This window comes from Ruditapes philippinarum, unplaced genomic scaffold (genome assembly GCF_026571515.1).
Source record: "Ruditapes philippinarum isolate M1 unplaced genomic scaffold, ASM2657151v2 ctg2121_1_1_1_1, whole genome shotgun sequence".
Lineage (NCBI taxonomy): Eukaryota > Metazoa > Mollusca > Bivalvia > Venerida > Veneridae > Ruditapes > Ruditapes philippinarum.
In genome coordinates this window covers 46,369-57,092 of record NW_026863826.1, presented here as the reverse complement: position 1 = coordinate 57,092, position 10,724 = coordinate 46,369, and the positions used below count along the sequence as shown (strand labels likewise).

The window sequence follows — 10,724 nt, the reverse complement described above, 5'->3', positions numbered from 1 at the left end:
AAGATTAAGATTAGGATGTAGTTCATTGAATGAGGATCTGTTCAGAATGTCTATTATGGAAAGTCCAACATGCACATGCGGAATGAGAGAACCTGTATCTCATTTCTTATTGCAATGTACCAAATACAGAAATATGCGCGAAAGATTTCTCACTAATTTAAATTGTCCGGCTACATTAAATAATCTTCTTTACGGCAACAAACATCTCTCTTCTGATGAAAACAAAACCCTCTTTCAGAATGTCCAAAAATTCATTACACAATCGAAGCGCTTTTTGTAAGAATTACTATCAGTGTGAATAAACTTGGTCTTTCCGTACGCTCATATTTCTTTACATGTTAATCTTAATTATTAAACTCCGATATATTCAATCATATCTTTCCTTACATTCTTCCTTTCTTCTAGCATTTCACCATAATTTACCTTAGTTTCTCTATAGTGATAATTCAACAATCAATTATTCTCTTATTCTTTGTTGTACATTCAAAGAGCTTACATCTAACCGCAACATGTTTGTATCTTTATCTTGAAAATTACTTTTACTGGAGAGGAATTGATATAAGTATTGTTCTACTTGTTTTCCAATCCAGTCTGAATTACATTGTTGTGCAATGTTTGTAAATGTCATTTATGTACAATTTATTGAATAAATAAAGTTTAAACTAATCCGAGACTTAAAATGGAACGCTTTGCAATCAAGAAGACAACAATTGAGACATGTTCTATCTATACAGTATATATTTTAGTTTAAAGGTATTATAAGAACTTTTTTAATCAATTAAATATGTGATTTATGTTAACTTTCAATGTATTTGTACATACTAAATATATATATTAAAATACTACAATGTATATATCTTCTGTTTCTCATATACATTGATTATTTCTCTCCATCTTTAGGTCGCGTCTACACCTATTCAAGTTTCTTACATGTCACATTTAGATAAGCTAAATAAATGGCCCTTACAACATATAATCAGGCACAATTTTTACTGAAATGTCTTATTAAGATTGCCCAGGATTTATACCTTTGTCTTTGCAATACTATCATGTTTCCGTAAAATGTGTTAATAAAAAAAGCGGGAAAATGATGCAATTAGCTAAAACAATGGAGTAAATGAAATGCGTACATTCTTTAAAAAAAGGAAAATGTGAGGAAAAAATACATTTTGATGCAAATTCTTTATTTGATGAAAATTATTCACTAAATGAACAAGATCATTTAAAATCCATTTTGACTCTCTTTGAAAAACAGATCTTTTTTATTTCTTTTTAATTAATTAATTTATTTATTTATGCACTTCTTTCTGTGTATCAGCGTATTGATTTGTTCCTTTGACCAAGACATTGTAAACATTTACTGAAATTCACAGGTCATGTACACTGAATCAACAACAAAAAAGTCAGAAAATAATAAAATAAACAGCACTATCACACATTCGGGCACATGTTTTGTGTCAAACTGGTGTTATCAGTGTCTTGACAGCCAAAAACTTGTAGAAAAATAGAACCTGTTCTAATTTTCTTGCAAGAAATTATCTTCATGGATGTCACATAATTCCTCTTTAAAAACCATTCAAGTAGGGTGTCTACATTATCCTATACAAGAGAATATGATACTTGCATTCAAGACTTGGATAGGTGTAGACACGGCCTAATAGCAGACGGTTCTTTACTTTATGTTACATTTTTTTTTTGCTTTGGGCTTGGTACATAGACTTGTGTCCTTTGATACTCTTCTTTTTGAAGATAGAAAAGTACGTAACTAATAAACAACATGGCGGCCTCCTCAACATGGGTAGATTTGCTGAAAAATTCTCAGAAAACATGCATGATTCAAGAGGGTACTTACCTAGAATTTGTTTTGTATGATTACATTAAGCTCAAATCTTTCACTATTGTATTTCATAATAACTTTAGATGCCATTTGTAAGTGCTTTGTACTGTACTGTACAAACGTGTTTGCTAGAAGTTTCGACAAGGCTGAAAGTAAAATAACAGAATTTTACCAAGTGTATAGCTTTGATGTAGTGTCCTCTCCTCGTATTGCATGGAAAATATGGAAGTCCGCTGAAAAAATCATTTTATTTTTTATTTTTCGAGTTCAATGCACAGACACTTGGGGTGTGTAGTCCAATATTATGAAAAAGGCAAAGCCTCAAAGCGAGCTCGAGTTTCTTTTACCGTAAGATTGTTTAAAATAATCTTTCTTTTTATTTTACATTTTCCGTTTTAAACTTGTCATTTGGTATTTTATACACTGCTTCCGTTTATTCTGATTCCCCCTTTCTAATATGAAATTAGGCAAAGCCTATGAACGGGGAAGCCGTTAAAAATTCCTTTCATTCTTTCCGTTTTAAAGGTGTCATTCGGTATTACATGCACCGCTTCCGTTTTCACTCGGAACACTCGACGATTATCATTTATCCGAAAAGTTGAGATTTGTTCCGTTATCTGAATACCCCGCCTATTATCATTGAGTTACATTGTAAATGGCGGCGCTCGACTAGAACTGACACTGAAAATTTCATTGATAGGTATAGAATTCTATATATTTTTTAATTGTTTTTTATTTGATTTTCTTTTAAATATACACGTGTAGTCTATAGCCGGGCAAGCCAAAGCCCGGACCCGCTTTGCGGGCCCGGTCTTTGACTTCCCCGTATTATGGTTCCTATATAAGTGCGCAGGACACCAGTCTACGCTTCGGTTTTCAATCAGAGTACATCCGCTTTTATCGTTATCTTGTAATTCGAAAAGTTGCGATGTGTCCAATTGGGTACTTCAGACAAAAGTTTTCAAAACCATCACTTAGCAGGTACTTGCATTACCGTAAAGTTCGCTTTGCGAGCAGGCCCTTTTGGCCAGCTCGTCGAGCTCGCTATTAGACATTACAGGCTTGTTATAGTTTATGTCGGTCAAGCCTGACGTCTAATAGTTATTGCTCAAAAACGCATAGCATCATAAAAAATTCAAAAAATGTCTATTGTCTTGCCTTTCAAGCTTTATTCAAAAGCTTATCTTCTTTTCTTTCAATTTCATGCTCAATCATACACAAAAACTCTCAAACAATGTACTCCTCAATTTAAAATAAAATATTAACATCAATCTATTTTTGTCTATCAGCCATACTGGTTAAACAAGGTGCTTTACAGATTGATTCCAAATTTTTGAACGGAAAAATATATTCGAACACACTGACGGTGCATGGGCAATTATTTCGTTCAGAAAATATTCAGTTAGAATTTTCTGACTCAGTTAAACGCTTACATTTGAATTAGCCAATCAGATTTCGCGCACTGTATGGCCGCCATTTGTTTATCGGCTGTAAAAGGAATTTAAATACATGAGAGGATTTAATCATGATTTTTCGGATGTGACAGTTTAATTATTTTGACAAAAGGTATTTCTCTTTTAGTTTTGTTCATAAATAGGTCAAAACTAATGTAAATACACGCTGTCTTAATTGTTTTTCGTTCCGCCCGATTTTCTGGCAGAACATGCTAGGGGTTTTTGAGCAATTTCGATATGACGTTGCTTTGCCCAGAAGCAAAAATATCTAAAAGCTATGTCATATTTATAGGACTATTGGGGTGTGGAGCTCAAAACGCCTTTAAAATCCAAATAAAATGAATATTTGTCAATCCCAGCACATGTACTGATCATATATATCAAATAAACTTAATATAAGCCGTTTTGAAAAAAATTCATATTTCAACGTCTATAAAATACACAAGATAAAAATGTTCGCACACCTACCGTCAACATCACCATGTATTTTATTCCATTTCCAATATTTTCACATAATCCTTTGGTCCATCGACACAGAAGATATAATTCTTCACGATGATGGTCAATTTTTAACTTCAACGGTAATATAAACTGTGTCTGTGGTTCAATGTGTCATTCGGTATTCCATGCACCTTTTCTGTTTTCAATCAGAAACCTCAATGATTATTCTTTATCCAAAAAGTTGTGATTGTTCTGTGTTATCGGAATAGCCGGCTTATTAGCATTGAGTAACATTAAAAATGGCTGCCCCAACTAGAAATGATAAATGAAACTGAAAAATCACTGATAGGTATAGAAATCTATGTACTTTTTTAATTATTTTTTATTTGATTTCCTCTTAAATATACATGTGAAACGTATAGCCGGGCAAGCCAAAGCCTAGGCTTGCTTCACGGTCCTGGTCTTTGACTTCCCAATATCAATAAAATGCAGGTTTTTTTTATGACTTGGACATAGTCCTTTATACTGTTACTTCTATAGAATACCCCCTCCCCCTACTTGAAATGATTAATGTCGTGCCATTTTAATTATGATTTTGGGCGTGTTTCAAAAGCCACCATTACGGTAATGCAATTATCTTCAAAAGTGATGGCTTTGAAAGCTTTTGCCAGAACTTCTGGGTAGTAATAGCAAGCTTGAAGGGCCTGCACATAAAGCGAGCTTTACGGTAACATGAGTACCTGCTAGATAGTGATGGTTATGAAAACTTTCATCCCAAGCACTGAATTGACACATCGCAACTTTTTGAATTACAAGACAACAATAAAAGCCGAGGTATTCTGATTGAAAACGGAAGCTTAGACTGATGTCCTGTACACTTATATGGGAAGCATAACTGGACAGGGAATCAGAATAAACTGAAGCAGTGTATAAAATACCTAATGACAATTTTAAAACGGGAAATGTAAAATAAAAATGAAACAATCATTTTATACTATTTCACTGTAAAAGTAAATCGAGCTCACTTTGAGGCTTTGTCTTTTTCATATTAAAATAAATAGACATAGATCCTGAGTCAATATCAACTTCTGGTAGGCTCTTCTTTCACAATATCCTTTTCCAGAAAAGAAAATTGTTAATCTCGAAATTTGATTTTACAAGCAAATTTATGTTCTCTGTATTGAGTGAATTATTTGTTTGAAAGTGTGCAGATGTGTAGTAAAAATTGTGCAACCAGTGGGTTTTATAAATACATAGTAGATAATAAAATCTGTCAAAGAGCTTCACCCTGAGGGTCAATTAGGTTGTAAATACTTATACAGCAAAGCACAGTTAAGTCTTTTTGTGTGAAGAACTTAGATATTTGGCATGCAGAATTTTCAAGCTGGTATTAATACAAACATGTTAAAAATTTTGGAGCTTCATCCAATGTGACTTTATTTAACTAACTTTTGTCAATAGTTAAAGTTTATAAGTACATGTATATATCATAAATGATTTTATTTCAGGAAGAAGAAAAATTCATTTCACATTAACAGATGGAAGAGAGCTCGCTGAAGAATATGATCTTAGAACTAATGAGCTAATTGGTAAAGTATTTTCTTATTTTCTGTTTCTTGCAATAATATAAGACTGAACTATGGACATATATTTATCTAAAACATTATTACTCTATTTGCCTTAATTGAAGGTTCCATGGGAGATTATTTTTGAAGATGTACATGCATCATTGGTAGTGTTATTGAAAAATATTATTTTTTGTGCATTCCATTTGATCATGTACAATTTGACTTTCAAATGCTGTGTGTTTATTCATTAACGACAATAACTTTACGCAATCATTAAACTACTTTCAGGGTTGTCATTTGGAGGCAGTTAGAGGTCAAAATAACTGTCTAAAATGAATTTTAGGCCACCTCTAAACGTAGAAAACAGTCTTTCTTACAAGTATGTGTTTAATCCATAAATGACCGTCTCAGAAAATCTTTAATGACAACTTTGCCTGATACAATAATGTCTGAACTCTAAATTCTGCAATATTACTCATGGCATGGCAGAGTGGTTAACATGTCTGACTAGTAATCTAATGATTGTTAGCCGCAAACAAATTTGAAAGTGTGTCTATAAGCTTATTATAGCTTCCTACACAATCAAACTAAAATAAATTCTGTATAAACTAATAACATAACCAAAGTCAAAATGAAAATTTATTTCATTCAAATTATAATAATTATTTTGTAATGAATGCAGTTCGTAAATGGAAGAAGAAATCAACACTAGGAGGAGCTGTTAAATGGGAATTTGAGGTCGGTGAGCAGCTCGGTCCTCGTATGCTGGAGGCTGATGGTTTAATGGAAAGTAATGTTAACGTAAGTAACAAAAAATTGCATCATTCTAATTGATTAGATAATGTAATGTAGATTTTTCTTGAGTATTTTAAAGGCACATTATGCTTCAGAAACAAAATTTTCCTTTGTTAGAAAGGGCAAACATTGATTTTTATAACATTTAAAAATATAGTTTTAGAGTATATTAGATACTTATCGCCTAAGGAAAGTAGAGCTGAATGTGAAGGTATTTGTCATGGGGCCTGAGTTTTGAAATAATCATTGCAAAAATTTGGCATTTACATCTCCAAATTTATCGCAGCTTTATGAATTATTTGAACCATCAACAATTTAGTGGGAAGGTCTATTGATTAGGAAATTGAAGGCATCTTGTTAATTTAAACTGTATTGAGGACTTGAATGATAATTAACCCCTATTTCACCCTTACCACAATAAATAACATAGATGGACTTGTCCATCTTTTAATCAGGACAAAACCATCATTTTTAGGGGAAAATTCAGAATGAATTCTGACTGAAAAGCAAACTTTGCAGACCATGATGCTGATCTTGGTCTGCACTGGTCTGCATAGTTAGAAGCTGGCTTAGTGTTACACAAATCACTTTCATCTTTGATAGAAATATGAACTTGAAAATCACAAACATTTGTACTTCATAACAGAACATTTTCCTTCATCATTTGTTTATATTTCAGCCAATATTTGTTAGAAAGGACACTGTGCCATTATTCCAGTGGAGGGTACGGAATCTGCCATATCCATTGGAAACATATAGCATAACTTGTGACGAAGATCAAAATATCATAATTAGAACATCAAACAAAAAGTAAGTATGTGTATATAATCTCAGGAAAATTATCCTATTTATGATTAAAAGGACTATACTGAGGTTTTTGGCATGATGGAACTGGAAATGATTTTCTGAGATTTGTATCATTTGTTTTAGGTCTAGTGCAATAAATTGTGTGCAAATTTTCTGATCATTTCCTCACCCCTTTTTTTCCAGAATCATCATTAGTATTGTACGAAATGACACAAACAAGAAAAGGGTTGATATGCTTTCTCAAATTAGGCTTAAAATTGCTCAAAAAAAATAGTTTAACAATTAAATTCTGAGCATACATGAATTTCTTTACTAACCTTTGAAGATTTATTTCATGTTAAAAGCTTCACTTGATCTATTTAGAAATTTCAAATTTAATGTCTTTAGGCTTTTTGACTTAAGTGGATCTCCTCCAAAGTAAGAATTTCATTCTTTTGTCAAAACGAAATACAATGTATTTTATTTTAATGTATTCAAAGTATATATTTTACATATTATTGAAATTTCCTTGGGTCACATGTGTTATTGAATATTCTGTGATGAAGTTTATACAATTACAGCAAAAACTAATGATATTTTAACTTCTACCAGATATGTAAATTCACATTTTACACTCATATGACCATAATATCACTTTTAATGTTGCCAGCCACAGGGCATGGCACAGCCATTATGGTTTGATGTCACATCTGTTTTATTGTTATTGTGTAAGAAGAATCGTTTACAAATGCTTAAATCAAAACAAAGATTAAAAGAAACATGTGCTATTGTAGCCAACCTGTTTGTTTATGGAATAGAATGCAAATTACATATATCTGTCTTCTTTTTGAAAGCCAGCTATTTTACATAAACTCCTCTTTTAATAAACATTGACCTACTAAAGATCCTGTAACACAATTTTTTTTATGATTTTATATCAAAAATCTGATGCTCAAATAAAGATTTATCAATATTGTAAATTAAAAAAAAAGCATTATTTGCAAAGATATTACCAAATTTACATTTCATGTAAATAAAGGGAGGTAATTAGAATTTTCGATAAAATCCAAGCCAAATTTTTCAATAAGAAATGAATGCATTACTTATAATGATGTTTGGAAATTGTTTTAAAAGAAGACTTATATACATATATAAAATTTCACTTAAGTTTTGTTACATCATTGATTACAACATACAGAATCTTTAAATGTACTTTTCCATCTTCCATTTTTAGAATTGTCTATAATCAAAATAGGGAATATCAAGATGAAAATTAAAGTTGGTCAGCCAACAGTGATAACTATAGAGCCTGGTCAGACAGCACGGATGTGCAGGCTGGCCTGGCTCTAATATTGTTGGTAAAGGCTAATTACTATTGACTGTAGCTGGGTAAAGGTTAAAAACTTTCATGTCAATGTATATGTTATTTATAATACAGGAGTTGTCTGTTTATTTCAGATATTACAAGAAATTTAGAATACCAGACATGGAACGATGTAACCTAAACCTGGAACAGTCTAACCTCTCATTTGCTCATGCTAACAATACTCTTATCATCTCAGTAAGTAACCTAAGTACTTTAAAAAGTAAAAAATATATTAGAATTGTGGGTGATCTTTAAATTATTTGTAAATTATTACACTAAATATCTTTATAAAAATCAAAGTACCAAAATTGAATGTACGTGTATAATGTGTGTATATTTGAAAACACAGCAGCTTCGGATGCAAAAAAAACATTGCTCAAGTTCATTTAAAGAACTCATCAAAGAAAAGGTAAAAATCTGAGAAAAAAAAAATTGTATGCAGTATGAGTGATTAAAAGTTGTAGTTGAATGTTGATGTCATTAACATCTTTTTGTGCATGAATATGTTAAAAAAGATAAACACAATCAATGCTTTGTAAAGAAAATTTAAAACCAGGATAATTTAAATATGAGTTTTTTCTTTGTTTTCAGTATAAAAAGCCAGCTGCTATATTAGATATGGAGAAGACATTACATTCAGAATTTAGCAAGTTAAAAGCCAATAAAGATGGAGATGTTGACTGTAGACCTAGCTGATAGTGTTAATAACTTATTTAATATACCAGTCATTTGTAACCAGGGCCTCCATACCCCTCAAGGATAGTTGGAGGTTTTTTTGGACTTGAGAGGATATGATAAAATCCTCACCATGTGGGGGACAAATGAGGTGATAAAATCCATGTCAATTTCTCCCAGGGTGGAGACAGTTTCAAGTTTAAACAATTTAATAAATGCTTATTTCCCCCAGCTATCTTTTCGCAGCATCCCTCTAGGGATGGAGCTGGTTTACAAATGACTGGTGTATAATAGTCACATGACCGACCTGTATTCATGATACCTCACCAATGACATTCCTTCATGATTTTCAGCTTATTTGCTTACATTTTAAAGCAGCATGCCTCTAGATTCATACAAATTTTCATGAAAAATTTCAAATGTACTTAAAAGTAAAAAATTGTGATAGGAACAAAGAAAGTAGTTTACACATTACAAACAGTACTTTTAGTCCACATAATTTACCAAAAGGAGGTCAAAATATCCTTACTGTGTTAGTCACTCAGTACAAGTATGGTGATAAATATGGCAAAATCAGTCACTAATCACACACATCATGTAAATCATTACTTGAATCTTGAATTTTTTCAATTTTCTTAAAACCTTTAGTACATTGTTTGATATTCTTTAAATATTTTGGCTTATCTGGAGGTATGCAGCTTTAATATTATGATTAAAATTGAAATCTGTCAGTAATTCACTTTCATTGAAAAACATAGCAACATTATACATGAATATCAACAAGTTTATAAATCATTAATCATTGTGTCAGAAAAATATGCAATGTACACAGCAATACAAGTGTTATGAGTTAAGTGATTTTGTGTTCTTTTTCTTTAAGATTTAAGATTTAAATTTTTTGGAAATTATTATCTGAAAATAAGTCTTGATAATAAAAAAGATATCATTTTTAGGTAGACTCTTAGAATAATAGAGAGAGCTTTAGTACTCACCCCAGTGAGGTTGTTTTGTTGTGCAAGTTGGTATCTCTAAAACTACTGAAGGGAGTGGGTGAAACTTCGCACACTTGTTCTCTATGATTATCTAACATGTTGGACACAGATCACATTAACTCTTGAGTTACCTTATGACACAGTTATGCCCTTTTACTGGAAAACACAAGTATAGCAGATCCCTGTCTTACAGACAGCTTGTTTTGAACATTATATCAAAAAGGGTTGGTATTTTACTTTGATAAGAATAAAACATTTTTTATATTGTTTGAGTAATAGCATGAAAGGAACAAATTATTTATTTACTGCCTCTCAAAAATTTATAAGTCTAAAAAAAAGTATAAATTATCTGAATCTCAACCAAACAGTCCTTTAGTTTACAGCACCAAATTTAGATATCATTGTCATTATTTTGCCATGCCATGTCGAAAAAATAATTTCTCACAATAATTTACCCGTTAAAAAATTGCTGTATGTTTCTATCTGAATATATATTTTTTGGTATCAGAAGACTGTTTCATTTATCATAATGAATCTTGTATGTATTTATATCAATGGTTGTAAATTATTTTCTTTATAATAAAGAATACTTAATGACTAAAATGTGTTCATTATTATATGTCATAACTAGTTGCCCTGTAAGGACATGTCCCATGTGACCATTCCCTCCTTTCTTGATTGAGGATTTGCCCCATTTAAAATATTATGATATTAAGCATATTTTAATCATTTTCTGTTATACTATTTATGTATTTATTTTTTGACATTGGGGGATGGAGGGACGGGTAGAGAGTGCGCACTTATTGATCT

The 10,724-nt window shown here is 31.5% G+C and overlaps 1 protein-coding gene across 1 annotated transcript; it reads left to right on the top strand.

Moving 5' to 3' along the window:
• The first annotated feature begins 1,713 nt into the window (after nucleotides 1-1,713).
• On the top strand, nucleotides 1,714-10,517 carry LOC132723429 (protein DPCD-like). Its single transcript, XM_060708156.1, has 6 exons — nucleotides 1,714-1,844; nucleotides 5,241-5,321; nucleotides 5,983-6,101; nucleotides 6,775-6,905; nucleotides 8,340-8,442; nucleotides 8,839-10,517. Exons 1-6 carry the CDS (start codon nucleotides 1,778-1,780, stop codon nucleotides 8,941-8,943), a joined length of 606 nt encoding a protein of 201 aa, XP_060564139.1. The 5' UTR covers nucleotides 1,714-1,777; the 3' UTR covers nucleotides 8,944-10,517.
• The last annotated feature ends 207 nt before the right edge of the window (nucleotides 10,518-10,724 follow it).

Coding starts and splice junctions, on each gene's coding strand:
- LOC132723429 (XM_060708156.1), top strand. CDS start 1,778: ATGGCGGCCTCCTCAACATGGGTAGATTTGCTGAAAAATTCTCAGAAA. Junction 5,322..5,982: donor TAGAACTAATGAGCTAATTG/GTAAAGTATTTT, acceptor TAATGAATGCAG/TTCGTAAATGGAAGAAGAAA. Junction 8,443..8,838: donor ACAATACTCTTATCATCTCA/GTAAGTAACCTA, acceptor CTTTGTTTTCAG/TATAAAAAGCCAGCTGCTAT.